This window comes from Momordica charantia, assembly GCF_013281855.1.
Source record: "Momordica charantia cultivar OHB3-1 chromosome 9 unlocalized genomic scaffold, Mcharantia_2.0 BLBB01000009.1, whole genome shotgun sequence".
NCBI classification, from domain to species: domain Eukaryota; kingdom Viridiplantae; phylum Streptophyta; class Magnoliopsida; order Cucurbitales; family Cucurbitaceae; genus Momordica; species Momordica charantia.
Window position 1 is genome coordinate 8455227 of NW_028275167.1, and position 13826 is coordinate 8469052.

The following is a 13826-nucleotide window of genomic DNA, read 5'->3' on the forward strand; positions in this document are numbered from 1 at the left end:
GGTATTGAACATTCCCTTCCGGATGGCTTCGATATCTATTCCAATATGAAACAGTTTTTTCAGGACCAAGAGTTAATTGAAACGGTTGATTTGCCCAAAGTAGATGGTCAGCAATTATTCCCTTCTAGGCAGGCAAGCATTAATGATGAAATTTCAAGAAGGAAAGAGCAAGAGGTGGAATTTATTGGCAGGGATTCAAGGAGTTTTAGCATTAAAGGATCCCCCGCAGGTACTCCAAGGAAAATTCCCCCGCAGGTACTCCAAGGAAAATTAAGTGTTCCTCATTCCCTATTGAAGAAAGGAAGGCAAACGGTCGTGTGGCTTCTCTTCCGTTTTTTTATTCAAGAAAAAGGGGGAAAATGGCGGCTAATAAAGATACCGAGGATTTGCTGCGGTTGAGGGAATGAAATTAAATTTATTGGCGGCATTCAATGAGGAAAGAGAGAACACTTCCCTAGACGCTATATCGGCTGAGAAACTAGCCATGGTTGTCAGATTCAAATTCAATCGCGGCATTAAATGAAGAAAGAGCAAGCACTTACCCCTTTATTGCATCGGTTCCACCAGCAAATCTTATTGACCATTTGCCTCCCTCTCTTTCACAAGGTGTTATCAATTCTACTAGGGATCATCAAGTCTCTTCGCCTTATTAAGATCTCTATTGGAGAAGACTTTGATTCAGAGTACAGTGTTAGTAGTCGGATTACTCTCTGGTTGCTAACTCTTTTGAAGCTCCAGACAAAGTGTTATGTGAACAATCGGTGAAGACAGATCCGCAGAAACTGTTTCGAGAGGCAACAGAAGTTGAAAAGTCCGACTTAATCCCTCCATTTTTCAAAGAAGCAGGCATTAATCTTCGGCTGATAATGAAAGTGATTTCATAGAACGTTAGAAGGCTGTGTAAAGATGAAAAAAGATTGAAGATCAAGAAGCTTCTCCAAAATCAATGTCTAGATATAGTGTGCCTACAAGAAACAAAGATGCAGCAATTTGATCCTTCCTTGATCAAATCCTTGCAGAGTTATAAAGATATAGGCTGGTTGACCATTGATGCAATTGGAAAATCGAGAGGCATTCTATTAATATGGGATGAAAGGCGGATTAGTGTGAAAGATGTGATCAAAGGGGGGTATTCCTTATCAATTCTAATCTCGTTTTCTGGTATTGATAATGTTTGGCTTACCACTGTTTATGATCCACCAGATTATAAGGAGAGGAAATTCTTTTTCCAAGAACTTCAAGATATTTCAACACTTTCTGAAGATGTTGGTGCATAGGTGGCGACTTTAATATTCTTTGGTGGCCTTCTGGACGGTCCTCCTGTGTTTGTTCAACAAAAGTCATGAAGAGGTTTAACAACCTTATTAATGAGCTCGATTTGGTGGAGATTCCGTTGGCCAATGGCAAGTATACATGGTCCTAACCAGGTATTGAATCCAATCACTCTCTATTGGATAGATTCTTGGTTTCATCCGACTGGGAGAGTGTTTTCTCAAATTCTAAAGTTTCTCGTGCTGAAAGAACCACCTCAGACCATTTTCCTATTATTTTGGAGGCAGGAGATTTTAAATGGGGTCCTGGTCCTTTTACATTCTTCAACTCGTGGCTGCAAGATAAGGATTGCATCGGTATCATTGAATCTAAGCTTCCCAACGATCATTCTTATGGATGGGTTGGATATACCTTGAATTCCAAATTGAGAAATTTGAAATCATCTCTCCGATCTTGGCATGTGCAGACGAAGAAGAGGAAAAAAGAGGCAGAAGGAAGTATTCTTCTTCAAATTTCTTCCTTGGATGCTAAAGTGGAAGAATGTGGTCTGTCAAGCGAAGAAGTCAAAGAAAGAAGTGTTATGCAGGTGAATCTGCTTAACCTTTATGTGGAGAATGAAAGAAATTTATTCCAAAAAAGCAAGATTCAGTGGCTGAAGTAGGGGATGAAAATTCCACTTTTTTCATAAATATCTTGCAGCCAGAAAGAGAAAGTTTGTTATCTCAGAACTGTTCAATGAGAATGGTTATGCGCTGGTTAACCAGAAGGATATTGAGGAAGAGATTTTTGCTTTTTTCGAAAGGATCAGGCAGATATTGGCCCTAGATTTTCTCCAAGAGGGATTAATTGGCTCCCCATCTCCTCTTCAGATCATTTGTGGCTTCAACGTTGTTTTGAGGAATCAGAAATAAGATCCGCTTTGAATGATCTTGGCAAAAACAAAGCATCGGGTCCCGACGGTTTTACCACAGAATTTTTTGTTTGTTTTTTGCAGCCTTTGAAGGAAGATTTCATTTGTCTTTTCAAGGACTTTTATAGCAGTGGTCATATCAACGCTTGCCTAAAGGAGAATTTTATTTGTCTCATCCCTAAAAAGACAACACATTAAAAGTTCGTGATTTTAGGCCTACAAGCCTCTGTTCCTCTATCTATAAATTATTGGTCAAGGTTTAAGTGGAGCGTCTAAATAAAGTTTTGCCCTGTACGATCTCCTCTACTCAAAGTGCCTTTATTGAAGGAAGAAATATTCTTGATCCAATACTGATTGCTAACGAAGTCATGGAGGAGTATAAAGTCCGAAAGAAGAGTGGATGGTTACTTAAGCTAGATCTTGAAAAGGCTTTTGATAAGGTTGATTGGGCCTTCCTTGAAGATGTTCTTGTACAGAAACAGTTTGGGAAGAAATGGTACAAATGGATTAAAGGTTGTGTTAAAGGAACCAAATTCTCTAGTTTCATCAACGGGAGACCTAAGGGACGTATTTTGGCCTCAAGAGATGAATTTGAGCTTTAAAGGTTTGTTTTCCTAAGATCTTTAAGCTTTCTCCTCTCCCTAATGCCTCTGTTTCTCAGCTTTGGTACTTTGTTTCCTACGTTTGGCATATTGAGACTAGAAGATCTCTAAAAGATGATGAATTTGAGGAGTTTTCAGCCTTTGGATTCGGTCTCAGTCAGTGATAATGTTGATAGAAGGTGGTGGTCTTTGGAACCTTCAGGGGTTTTTTCGATAGCCTTTTTATGTAGGCAAAAGAATTTTCCTCATGGCCAAAGGATTTTTTTGATGCATTGTGGAAAACAAAAAGTCCAAAGAAAGTTAATGTCCTAGCATGGATTCTTCTTTATGGCAAAGTTAATACGGCTGATGTTCTACAAAAAAAAAAAAAAAAAAAAAAGGTTTTACAAAAAAAGAATCCTTCAATGCGTCTTTTTCCATCTATTTCCTCATTATGTGGCATTTCTTGCGAGTTTCAGCAACATATATTCATCCCTTGTTCATACATGGTTTCTTTCTGGAAGCTATTCTACGAGATCTTTCAGGTCTCTTGGGTTTTTGAGATCGATGTTTCAAAGGTTGTTCACTCTTTATTAATTGGTCCGAGGTTTGCACCAAAGGTGGGTCTTCTTTGGCGTAATGGAGTCAAAGCTATGTTGCCGAAATTTGGTTTGAAAGGAATCAAAGGATCTTTTGAGGGGAAAAGAAGAGCTTCGGCTTATGTCTTCAATCTAGCTAAGTTTAAGGTTTCTCAGCAGTGTAACCTATCTAATTTATTCCGTGATTATTCTTTAAGTATGATCAGTTCAAATTGGGAGGCTTTTATAACTCCCCCTTAATTTTTGTTTCTATTTTATTGTTCGTTTACTTTTTCACTCTGGAAGTTTGTATTTTTGAACAATTTTTTGCTCCTTTTCATTATATCAATGAAAAGTTCATTTATTGTTAAAAAGAAGACATGGACCACATTTTTTTTTTTTTGCACAGACGTCTTGACCATACAGGGTGGGCATTCATATTCTTTTCTGGCACCATTTAAGGTTGGGAGACTTTGTCTTAAAGGTCAGATTTCCTTGTCCCTACAGGATTTTTGCCTTCCCTTCAGCTTCTATTTTTGAACTTTGGGATTCAGCTACTTCATCTTGGAAGGTGGACACAAGAAAGCCGCTTAAGGAATAATGAAATTGAGGAGTTTTCAAGTTTATTATTCTGCTTCAATGTTTCTAAAGGGTGAAGATAATCAAAGGAGCTGGGTGCTAAACTCTTCTGGTTTATTCTTGGTAAATTCTCTATGCAAACCACAGGCTTCGTCGTTTTTCTTACAAAAGGCTATTGTACTCTCTTGTGGAAGTCAAGAAGTCCTAAGAAGGTTAATGTGCTATCTTGGATTCTCCTCAATGGCAAGGTCAATACAGTTGAAGTGCTTCAGAAAAAAACTGCCAAGTATGGCCCTTCATCCCTAACTTTGTGTTCTTTGTCCTAATCATGGAGGAAGTCAAGAGCATATTTTTTTTCATTGCCCTTATGCATTATCTTGCTGGAGGTCTCTATTTCATTTATTCAACATGTCAAAGGTGTTCGATTTTGAAGTTTCAAAGATTGTATTTTACTTGTCTGATCCAGAGCTTTCAGCCACTCCCAAGTCTTTTATGGACTAATAGAGCCAAAGCACTGTTATATGACTTATTGTTCGAAAGAAATCGAAGGCTTTATAGTCTATTAAGATTGCTTGTACTTTATTTGAAGCTTCGCTCTTATATTTTCCTTTTCACTAATTCGGGAGTTTGTATCTTTCAACAATTTTTGTTCCTTTTCACTCGTCAATAAAAAATTTGTTTCTTCTTAAAAAAAAAAGTAGTGGCATAATTGTGATTACTTAGAAGTTTGTTAGAGTGGGGTGATTATAAACAGAGGGAGTTGTAGATTTTAAAGGTTAGTGAGCATTTTTGAATTGGTCCATCAGCTTAAACTTTTGGGTTAATTGGTAATTCAACATAATATCTGAGAGGTTAGGGTAAATTTAATCTTTTATTCGTATCTTTAACACATGTTAAATTGCTAATTAATCCAAAAACTTAAGTAAATGGGTTTAGGATAAATTTAATCTTCTATACATATCTTAACACATGAAAATTACAACTACAATTTTGCTTAACTTATGTTGACCAGATGAGTTTCTAAAATATCAAAAATTAAGAATTCGTTAAGAGCAGCTACATGTTAATAAAGTATGCAACTTGTCTTATGGCCAAGGGAAAACAATGTTCATAGTTTACAGAGAGAATAAGCATACCAAGCTTCATCAAGGAGAGCAATAATTCCACCTGGTTTCTGCAAAAGCACAAAGAATTAGAGGCTATGCCAGAGAAGGAAACAGAGAGAATGAGTTAGTTAAAGTAGTAGATCATGTTCTTTTTTTTAACAAGAAACGAATTTTTATTGATATATAAAAAGAAAAATATTCAAGATACAAACCTCCAAAGGGTGAAATTAAAAAAATAAAAAAAGAAGCAAAACAAAAGAAAAACAAGCTCAACTAGGAGAAATGCAAACATGTTGGAAGATAAAGAACAATCAAACCAAGAGCCACCAGTGAAGAACTCAAGGACAGCAACAATGAAGCTTGGACCGAAGAAGAACTTCATAAATAAGCCCCCAAGAAGCAGCCCAATTGGCAAAGGCTTGAGATCTCTCGATCATATTGGCTTATAGTTAGAGGTCTCAAATTCGAACTTTCTAGTGAGCTTAATACCAAAAACTCTTAATGTCTCCTGGGTCTAGGCCTTGGGGCTGGTAACCCTGGGTATAGGGGAGCAAAGCTCCGACTCCCAATTATCAAAAAAAGAGAAAAACTTCATAACCTCTTCCGAAGAAGACGACTTCCCAAAAGCAATCTCAAACTCCACTAAAAATTCTTTAAATTATCTATACCAACAAAGCCACTGCTTAAAAAAGAAATATAAAGTGCAGGAAATCTTCTCGAAATATTCTGAAAAGAAAAAATCAGGCCAATAAATGAATTCTTGAAGAAAAAGCCAGCTTTAATGTATAAACTCGCTGCTGTCATTAAACAACCTTTGGAAACCTGAAGAGCCATTAAACCATGAAGTTTTCGAAGGGATAAAATTAATCCCAGCTGCCTTTTCTTTTTGAAACTTCCAATGACAATAAATACATGCTACCTTTTCCTTCCTTCTTGATAAAAACTAAGGAAAACCTTTACGAAAAGAACCTGTGACCTTTCAACTTCAAGAGACACTATCTAAAGCTGAAACGAGTGATAGTTCCAAGTAGGGGTGTCCCGACGCCGAAAACCGACCTCCTCTGTTATGTTTACTTGCACCGATCGACCAACTAGTCGGTCCGGTCGGTCGGTTCGTTGGTTTTTGTAACAAATATTTTTTTTTTCTTGATGAAGATGGCGGTGCGCAGCCGTAGTCGGCCTTCTTTCCGAAACGAAACAGGAAAAAACTGGAGAGACATGAACAAGCGAGCTTCCATGCGAGTTGAGAGCCGAGAAGAAGAAATATGAAAGATGAAAGAATAATGAAGAAGAAGAAGAGGAAGGAGATGGAACGAAGAAGAAGAAGAAAGAATAAAGATGAGAGAGAAGTAAAAATGAAATGGGAAAGAAGAGAGGAATAAAGATAATTAAAAAAAAAAGAATTTTTTTATTAAATGTACCTCGAAAACCAGCGGCAGAACCAGTGGCAGCCGCTGGTTTTCCAGCAGCAATCTGCCCCTTTTTATTTTTTTTATAATTAAATAACATATGTTGGTCGGTTCGGACTTCGGTCGGAAATTATTTTTCCGACCAAACCGACCGACTAACAGATCTGTTTTATAAATAAAAAACCGACTCCGACCGACATCTTCACCAAACCGACCGACCGATATCGGTTCGGTCGGTTTTCGTCGGTCGAATTGGTTTTTCGGGGTGCTTTGCTCACCCCTAGTTCCAAGCACCGATGACCTCTCAACTCCAAAAGACACCTTCTAATGCTGAATCCATTGCGAATTCCAAAAGTCCCCTGTTAATTTTTAATGAGGAAAAAAGGAATAAAAACTCCTTGAAAACCTAAACCATCAATCTTTGATTATTTCATAAAAACAGAGGTCTTGAAAGCTTCCAGCTACATAATATGCAAGGACAAAGAAGAACGCCTGTTGAAAGAATCCAAAACAAACGTCAATCCGCAGACTGATTGGCTGGAGAGAACAAAACCAACACCCAAAATAGTGAGAAGGAATCAGTTAATGACTTAGAAAAAACTTTACAGAAGCCTCCAACTTCAAGCCAACAGATACCAATGTCCATGTTTCTCCAAAAACCAAAACCAGTGAAGAACGAAAACCAATCCACCAAATAAATTTCTCTTCAAAGCATGTTCAAACGAAGCTTAGATCTATCACAGTAAGCTTGGTGTAAACCAGTAGGAATGGATTCAAAGATACAAAATCTACTCAACTAGGAAATAATGAAAGCTTAAATAAGAGTCCAAATAACTAACTCTAACTTCCCAACTAAAATAATATCCAAAGACTATATGCTTTAACGGTCATAATAGAAAAGCCTTTATAAGCTACATCAAATTCCCCCCCCCCCCCCCGCCCAAAAAAAACTCGTCCTCCAGTGTCACTTGGCAAGCACAAAAGCATCTGCTGCCTTGTACTCATATATATCTGCTACATTAAAGACGGGCTGAATCTAAAGATCTTCCGGTAGGTTGATCTTGTAAGCATTTTTGCCATACTACTGCAGAACTTCAAAGGGGCCGATTTTTTTGTTGTGTAGCTTGTGATAAGTTCCCTTAGGAAAACAGGACTTCTTGAGGTAGACCATAACAAGATCACCAGGGTCAAATTGTTTTGCTCGCCTATGAACATCTGTGGCCTCTTTGTAGGAGTTTGTATCTTGTAGTAAGTTCTCGGTGACCTCCTTATGCAGCTCCACAATCCTTTCTGCCATATGTTCAGCTTCCTTGGTCCATAGCATATGGAAGATTAGGAAGATCTAACCATTAATCTAGGAAGCCTTGTATATCCAATGTCAAATGGGGACTTCCCTGTAGATCGGTTCTTCATATGATTATAAGCAAATTCGGCATGTGCAAGCGTGAGATCACATTGCTTCGATCTGTTCCCTCCTAGACAGCGTATTAGGTTGCCCAATGTTCTATTAGTGACTTCCGTTTGTCCGTCGGTCTGTGGATGGCTAGTTGTGCTAAACTTTAAACCTGTATCAAACTTCTTCCAAATGTTTTCCATAAATGACTTAAAAATTTGACATCCCTATCTGAAAGTTGAAACTATTGTTCGAGGAACGCCATCGAGTCTTACAATTTCTCTAAAAAACAAGTTAGCAATTTAGATGGCATCGGAAGTCTTCTTACATGGTAAAAAATGGGACATTTTACTAAAACGGTCAACAACTACTAGCACGGAATCATAGCCTCTTCGGGTTTTTGGGAGACCAAGTATAAAGTCCATCGAAAGGTCTTCCCAGATAGTTTTATTTTTTTATTTTTTTTTTATAAGAAGCAAAGAGAATGCATTCAAATCAAAAGAGCCCAAAAAGGCGAGAACAAAGTTATAGACAAAGTTATATTTTGTGATTGTCCCAAATAGTTTTTGTAATAGGTAAAGGTGAGTATAAAGCTGTATTTTGTGATTGTCCTTTGGCGGTTTGGCATGTGAGACACCGGCCAACAAAGTTATAGACATCTCGTCGTAACTGGGGCCAGAAAAAACGATTTGTGACAAGATCAAGTGTCTTATCACGTCCTAAATGGCCGGCCAGACCGCCACTGTGTAGATCCCGAATCAATGTCTCCCGAAGAGATGTATGGGGAATGCACAAACGGTCCCCTTTGAAAAGAAAGCCATCCACAAGGTGGAAATCTTTGCAATTGACATGCTGATTGCATTGTGTCCAGATGCTATGAAAATCGGTGTCATGCTCATAAGATGTTGGCAGATGATCAAATGCTATTATTTGACCTGCAAGAAGAGTTAGAAGACTAGCTTTCTGCTCAAAGCATCAGCCACTTTGTTAGTAATACCTGTTTGGTCTTTTATTACAAAATCAAACTTTTGAATAAAGGAAATCCAATGAGCATGCATCCGATTGATTGTTTTTTGAGTTTGTATATATTTAAGAGAGAAATGATCTGTATAAAGGATAAATTCTTTTCCAATCAAATAATGCTCCCATTGTTTTAAGGCTCGAATTAATGCATATAATATTTAGCCGAGTTTATATATAGTTAATGCTGTTCTAGGATTTGAAAAAGAGCATAGAGGTGCTGCAAATGTTCATATTCTGACTTACTATATACAAGTATATCATCAAAGTAAACGACAATAAAAATATTAAGGAAAGGATGTAAAACCTGGTTCATTAGTCGCATGAACGTACTTGGTGCGTTTGATAATCCGAATGGCATGACTAGCCATTCAAAAAGTCCCACATTGGTTTTAAATGTCGTTTTCCACTCATCTTCGGGTCTAATTCTAATTTGATGATATCCGCTTTTAAGATCGACCTTTGAAAATACCTGAGCCCCACTTAGTTGATCTAAAAGATCATATAATCTAGGTATGGGAAAACGGTATTTTATAGTAAACTTGTTGATAGCACGTCTATCAACACACATCCGCCAAGATCCATCCTTCTTAGGAGCTAATAAAACGGGAACAACGCAAGGTCTAAGGCTTGGCTGAATATGCCCCTTTCGAAGGAGATCCTGAATTTGATCATGCAAAATTTGATACTCCTTTGGACTCATTCGATAGTGAGGTAAGTGTGGGAGAGAGGCCCCCGGAACAAGGTTGATACAATCTTGGATATCTCGTAAAGGTGGTAGACCCGAAGGGTCTTTGGTAAGAGAGGAAAATTCAGACAGTAACAGTTGGACCTCTGGGTGAGTAGTAGGTTGTTGTGCTCAGCTATGTCTCCCTTATTAACCAAAGCTACCACCAGAGGGTCGTCTCTCTATAAGAAGGTTTTTCCATTAATAAGTGTAAACAATTGTGTGGTTGATGTAGAAGGGTCCTTTCGTAGTTTAGGATCCGAGGAGGATGGTAAAAGTATAATTTTTCTACCCATCCAATGAAATTCATATGTATTTTCTCGTCCCCAATGAATTGCTTGAAGATCAAATTGCCAAGGACGTCTAAGAAGGATATGGCAAGCATCCATGTCTAAGACGTCACAAACAATTTGATCTTTGTAGTGGTTCTCAATACTTAAAGGTACGGTACAAACTGGATTTATAGGTGTTTCGCCACCTTTTCAAATCCAAGAAACCTTGTAAGGTTGGGGATGGGCATCTAGTTTAAGATTGAGGGCCGAAACAAGCTTTTGTGATACCGTGTTTTCGTTGCTGCCACTGTCGATTATTATGTTACATATTTTTCCATTGACAGTGCAAAGTAGGATTGTCTATTTTGGGGGCTAAAAGAACTCGTTGAACAACACAACTAACGACGTAGCCGTCGTCCGGTTCTACGTAAGTAGGTTCTTCCTCCACTTGAAGATCAAGATCAAGACCCTCATTGGACAAATCATCTTCGTCCATCATGGCTAAAGTACGACGTTGGGGACACTCATTGGACAGATGTCCTTGTTGACCACAACAGAAACACTTGCCCAGATTTGGTCAGGCATAAGTGGCAGGACCCTTCCGTATAGTAGGATCACTAGTCTTACCAGCAGCAGGAGTCTTAATTGTGTTGTCTACTGGTTTGAGGCCAGAAGAAGGAGAAGCACCCACCGTGGTAGATGAGGAAGGAAGTTCGGAACAAGAAAATTTAGTACCTGGAGATTTGTCCTATACCAGACAACGTTGAGTCGTGCGACTACACTTGCATTCTATCTTTTCTTCCACTTTGGTTGCAATGGATATGGCTTCAGTCAACAGCCAATTGAGCATCCATTTGATCTTGGATATCATCACATAATCCATCCACGAAACGAGCAATCTTGTATCTTCTGTTTCCGACAAATTTGTACAAGCTCCTAAACGATGGAATTCTTCGGCATAGTCGCAATAGACTTAGTTCCTTGGCGACAGCATTGGTATTGTTGGTAAAGGAGTTGCTCAAAGTTAGAAGGTAAAAACCGCTCACGCATTAGTCGAAGCATACGAGGCCAGCTACGTATGGGTCGTTTTCCTAAGCGCCGCCAGTTGACTTCGAGCTGATCCCACCATGCTGAGGCACCGGACTGAAGCTTAAACGCCACCAACCTTACCTTTTTATCCTCTGGTGTATTGGTGTAGTCAAAGAAGTTCTCGACATTCTTGACTCAATCCAAGAAAGCCTCCACTCCCAACTTCCCATTGAAGGTCGGAAGATCAATCTTCTTCTTGGTTGCACACCTCCCCTGTTGTAAACATCAAACTTGTCGACGTGCTGATTGCCCCGAAAAAAATTTTCTTCTTCGTTTGACGAATCCAAATCTTGATTTCGAATTTGAAGTTCTTGATGCCTTCGACCATGCCCATCCATGTTTCGCATCAAAACAGGGGACGACGATCGGTTTCTTGGCTGCCGAACCCGTTCTTGCTCGATCTGTCTGCCCCGATTGCCAAGGTCATCACGCAACCGTTCTTGCTCGATCGCGATATTTTCCAAGTGTTTAGACAGGTTCTCCATTAACCCATGAATTTTCTGAACACTTGAACGTACCTCACCCAACGAATCTTCCACTAGCAACAAACGTTCGGTGGCAGATTTTGGAGACAGAGGTTGAGAAGGATCCACCGCGGGTCCTTTGCTGGAAGTCGTTGTGTTTCTTCCCGCCATCAGGTCCTATTTCAGAAAGGGCTCTGATACCAAATTGGTGTAAACCAGTAGGAATGGAATCAAAGATACAAAATCTACTCAACTAGGAAATAATGAAAGCTTAAATAAGATTCCAAATAACTAACTCTAACTTCCCAACTAAAATAATATCCAACGGCTATATGGCTTTAACGGTCATAATAGACAAGCCTTTATAAGCTACATCAAAGCTCTCCGAGAAAAACTTCCGTCGAGGCCATGGGAAAGCTGAGCGAACCAAAGGAATGATATAAAAAAGGGATCTAAAGCTAGATCTTAATATCGAAAATCTGAACCACACCTCAAATAGAACAAAAAATCTTCAAAGATTTGGAAGGATAGGGGCTAAAGTAATTCCAACAGCTTCAAAAAAATATGGTATCTCGTGGTCCTTTGATAAGAAACAAAGGAGAACTGGTATTGCTCACAAAAAAATACAACCTAAGGGCAAGTGGTAGAGGGAACCCTTCCCAAAGAAGCTAGGTCATAAAAGCCTTCCGATTTTGGAGGATAGAACAAAGGGAGTAATTACAAAAAAGTTTGCTGAAACTATAGCACCATCTAGAGGTGGAAAGCTGTACTTTGCTCCAAAGGTTAGGAAGGTGTTTTCGAAGACTCTGCGATTTCGTTCTACCCAACATTCCATAACACCACAACCACCACAAAAAACCACAAAACTTTCTTGCTGTTCTTGAAAATTCCACCCGTAAGGCCCCGTAAAAGCCAGGCATCGATGTTCTTGGGAAGGCACAGATCTATGTCAAAGAGGCTAAACACTTGGGACCAGCAACTGTGCAGTGGAGGAACAAGTCATCTAGGGTCTCTTCATCCCTCGTACAAAGGGGACAAACCGAGGTGGAGAGGGACCAGTTTCTACATGTTTTTTGGAGGCAATCGTGGTATTTAGGCCTCTATAGGCCACCAACCAGAGGAAGACTTTGATCTTTTTAGGGAACTTCGTCTTCCAAATGGCTTTGAGGAGGGGAAGCTGCACAATTTGGCTGTGTTTTGTGAGGTTTAGATGGGTGGATTTTGTAGTGAAGACTCCCGAGGCTTCTAAATTCCACCTGACCCCATCTTGGGCATTTCCAAGGCTATTGCATCCAACTGATTTACCAAACCCAGCCAACTGTTGACCTCTCTGTCATGCAAACCTCCTCTAAAACCAAGGTCCCAATCTTGTTGCTCCTCGTTCCAACAATTGGAGATGGTATCATCCTTCCTTGAAGATATCCGAAAAAGGTCTGGAAAAGCCTGCTCCAAGGTTTTGTCCCCTACCCACAAATCTCTCCAGAATCTGATTTTCCGACCGTTGTTTGCTTTAAAAGACATAAAAACTAACGAAGAGGCTTGTGTTTCTTGCTATGTCGAACCAAGGACGCCCTCTAGCAGTCCTTTTGGGGCTGGCAGCCAGCCACCCAACCGTGGGGTTAGGTCCCATAAATACTAGCAATTACTCTCCTCCAAAGAGCATTATCTTCTTGAGTGAAACGTCATAACCATTTTAGCAAGAGGGCATTGTTCCGTTGTTTAAAGGAACCAATGCCAGGCCTCCATGCATGAGTGGGAGAGAGGTCCATTCCCATTTGACTAAATAACAGCAAGGATGAAAGTTTCCACCATCCTAGAAGAAATCCCTCACAAATTTTTCCATGGTGTTGATGATGGTGGTTGGAGCTTTCAGCAAGGAGAATTAGTATAAGGGCAAGCTATTAAGTACAGATTGGGCTAGGGTTAGGCGGCCTCCTTTTGAAAGGGAGAGATTCTTCCAATTTGCAAGCTTCTTCCTGAACTTATCCACCATAGGTTCCCAAAACTCGATTGTCTTTGCATGATTGCACTTCACAGATTGGATTGAATCTTTCTCATTACCAAAAGGAAAAACTATGGAGCCAAAAGAAATAAGAAAAAGATAAATCTTTTGGTTGGGTGAGGTGAGGAGACATAGAGATGGGTCATTTCAAATTTTTTTGGTTAGCTGTAGTCGTAGGAGCACTTATTACCTTTCGGCTAATAAGCACCGACACATAGAAAATCATCAAGTGTCAATGTCGGACACGGGAGCGACATACTAGGACACGGTGGAAACACGGGAGGGACACGACATTCAGAAAAACAACATTCAGAGAAATAAAAAGAAAATCCACGAACAAAAGGTGACCCCGAGTGTTGTTGAGACGATCCCTATGACAGGAGGCAAGGCCTTCGCGCCTCAAAGGTGTCCATAACGAGTGCCT

At 39.5% G+C, this 13826-nt stretch overlaps 1 protein-coding gene across 6 annotated transcripts in view; it reads right to left on the reverse strand.

Annotated features, from left to right (window-relative positions):
• Positions 1-13826, reverse strand: part of XIJ (P-loop containing nucleoside triphosphate hydrolases superfamily protein) — an 82632-nt gene that overhangs the window by 58490 nt on the left and 10316 nt on the right. For all 6 annotated transcript variants that reach the window (XM_022300894.2, XM_022300895.2, XM_088117304.1 and 3 more), the window contains exon 14: positions 5057-5094. In XM_022300894.2, coding sequence (XP_022156586.1) covers positions 5057-5094 — 38 coding nt within the window. The remainder of the gene's footprint in view (positions 1-5056; positions 5095-13826) is intronic.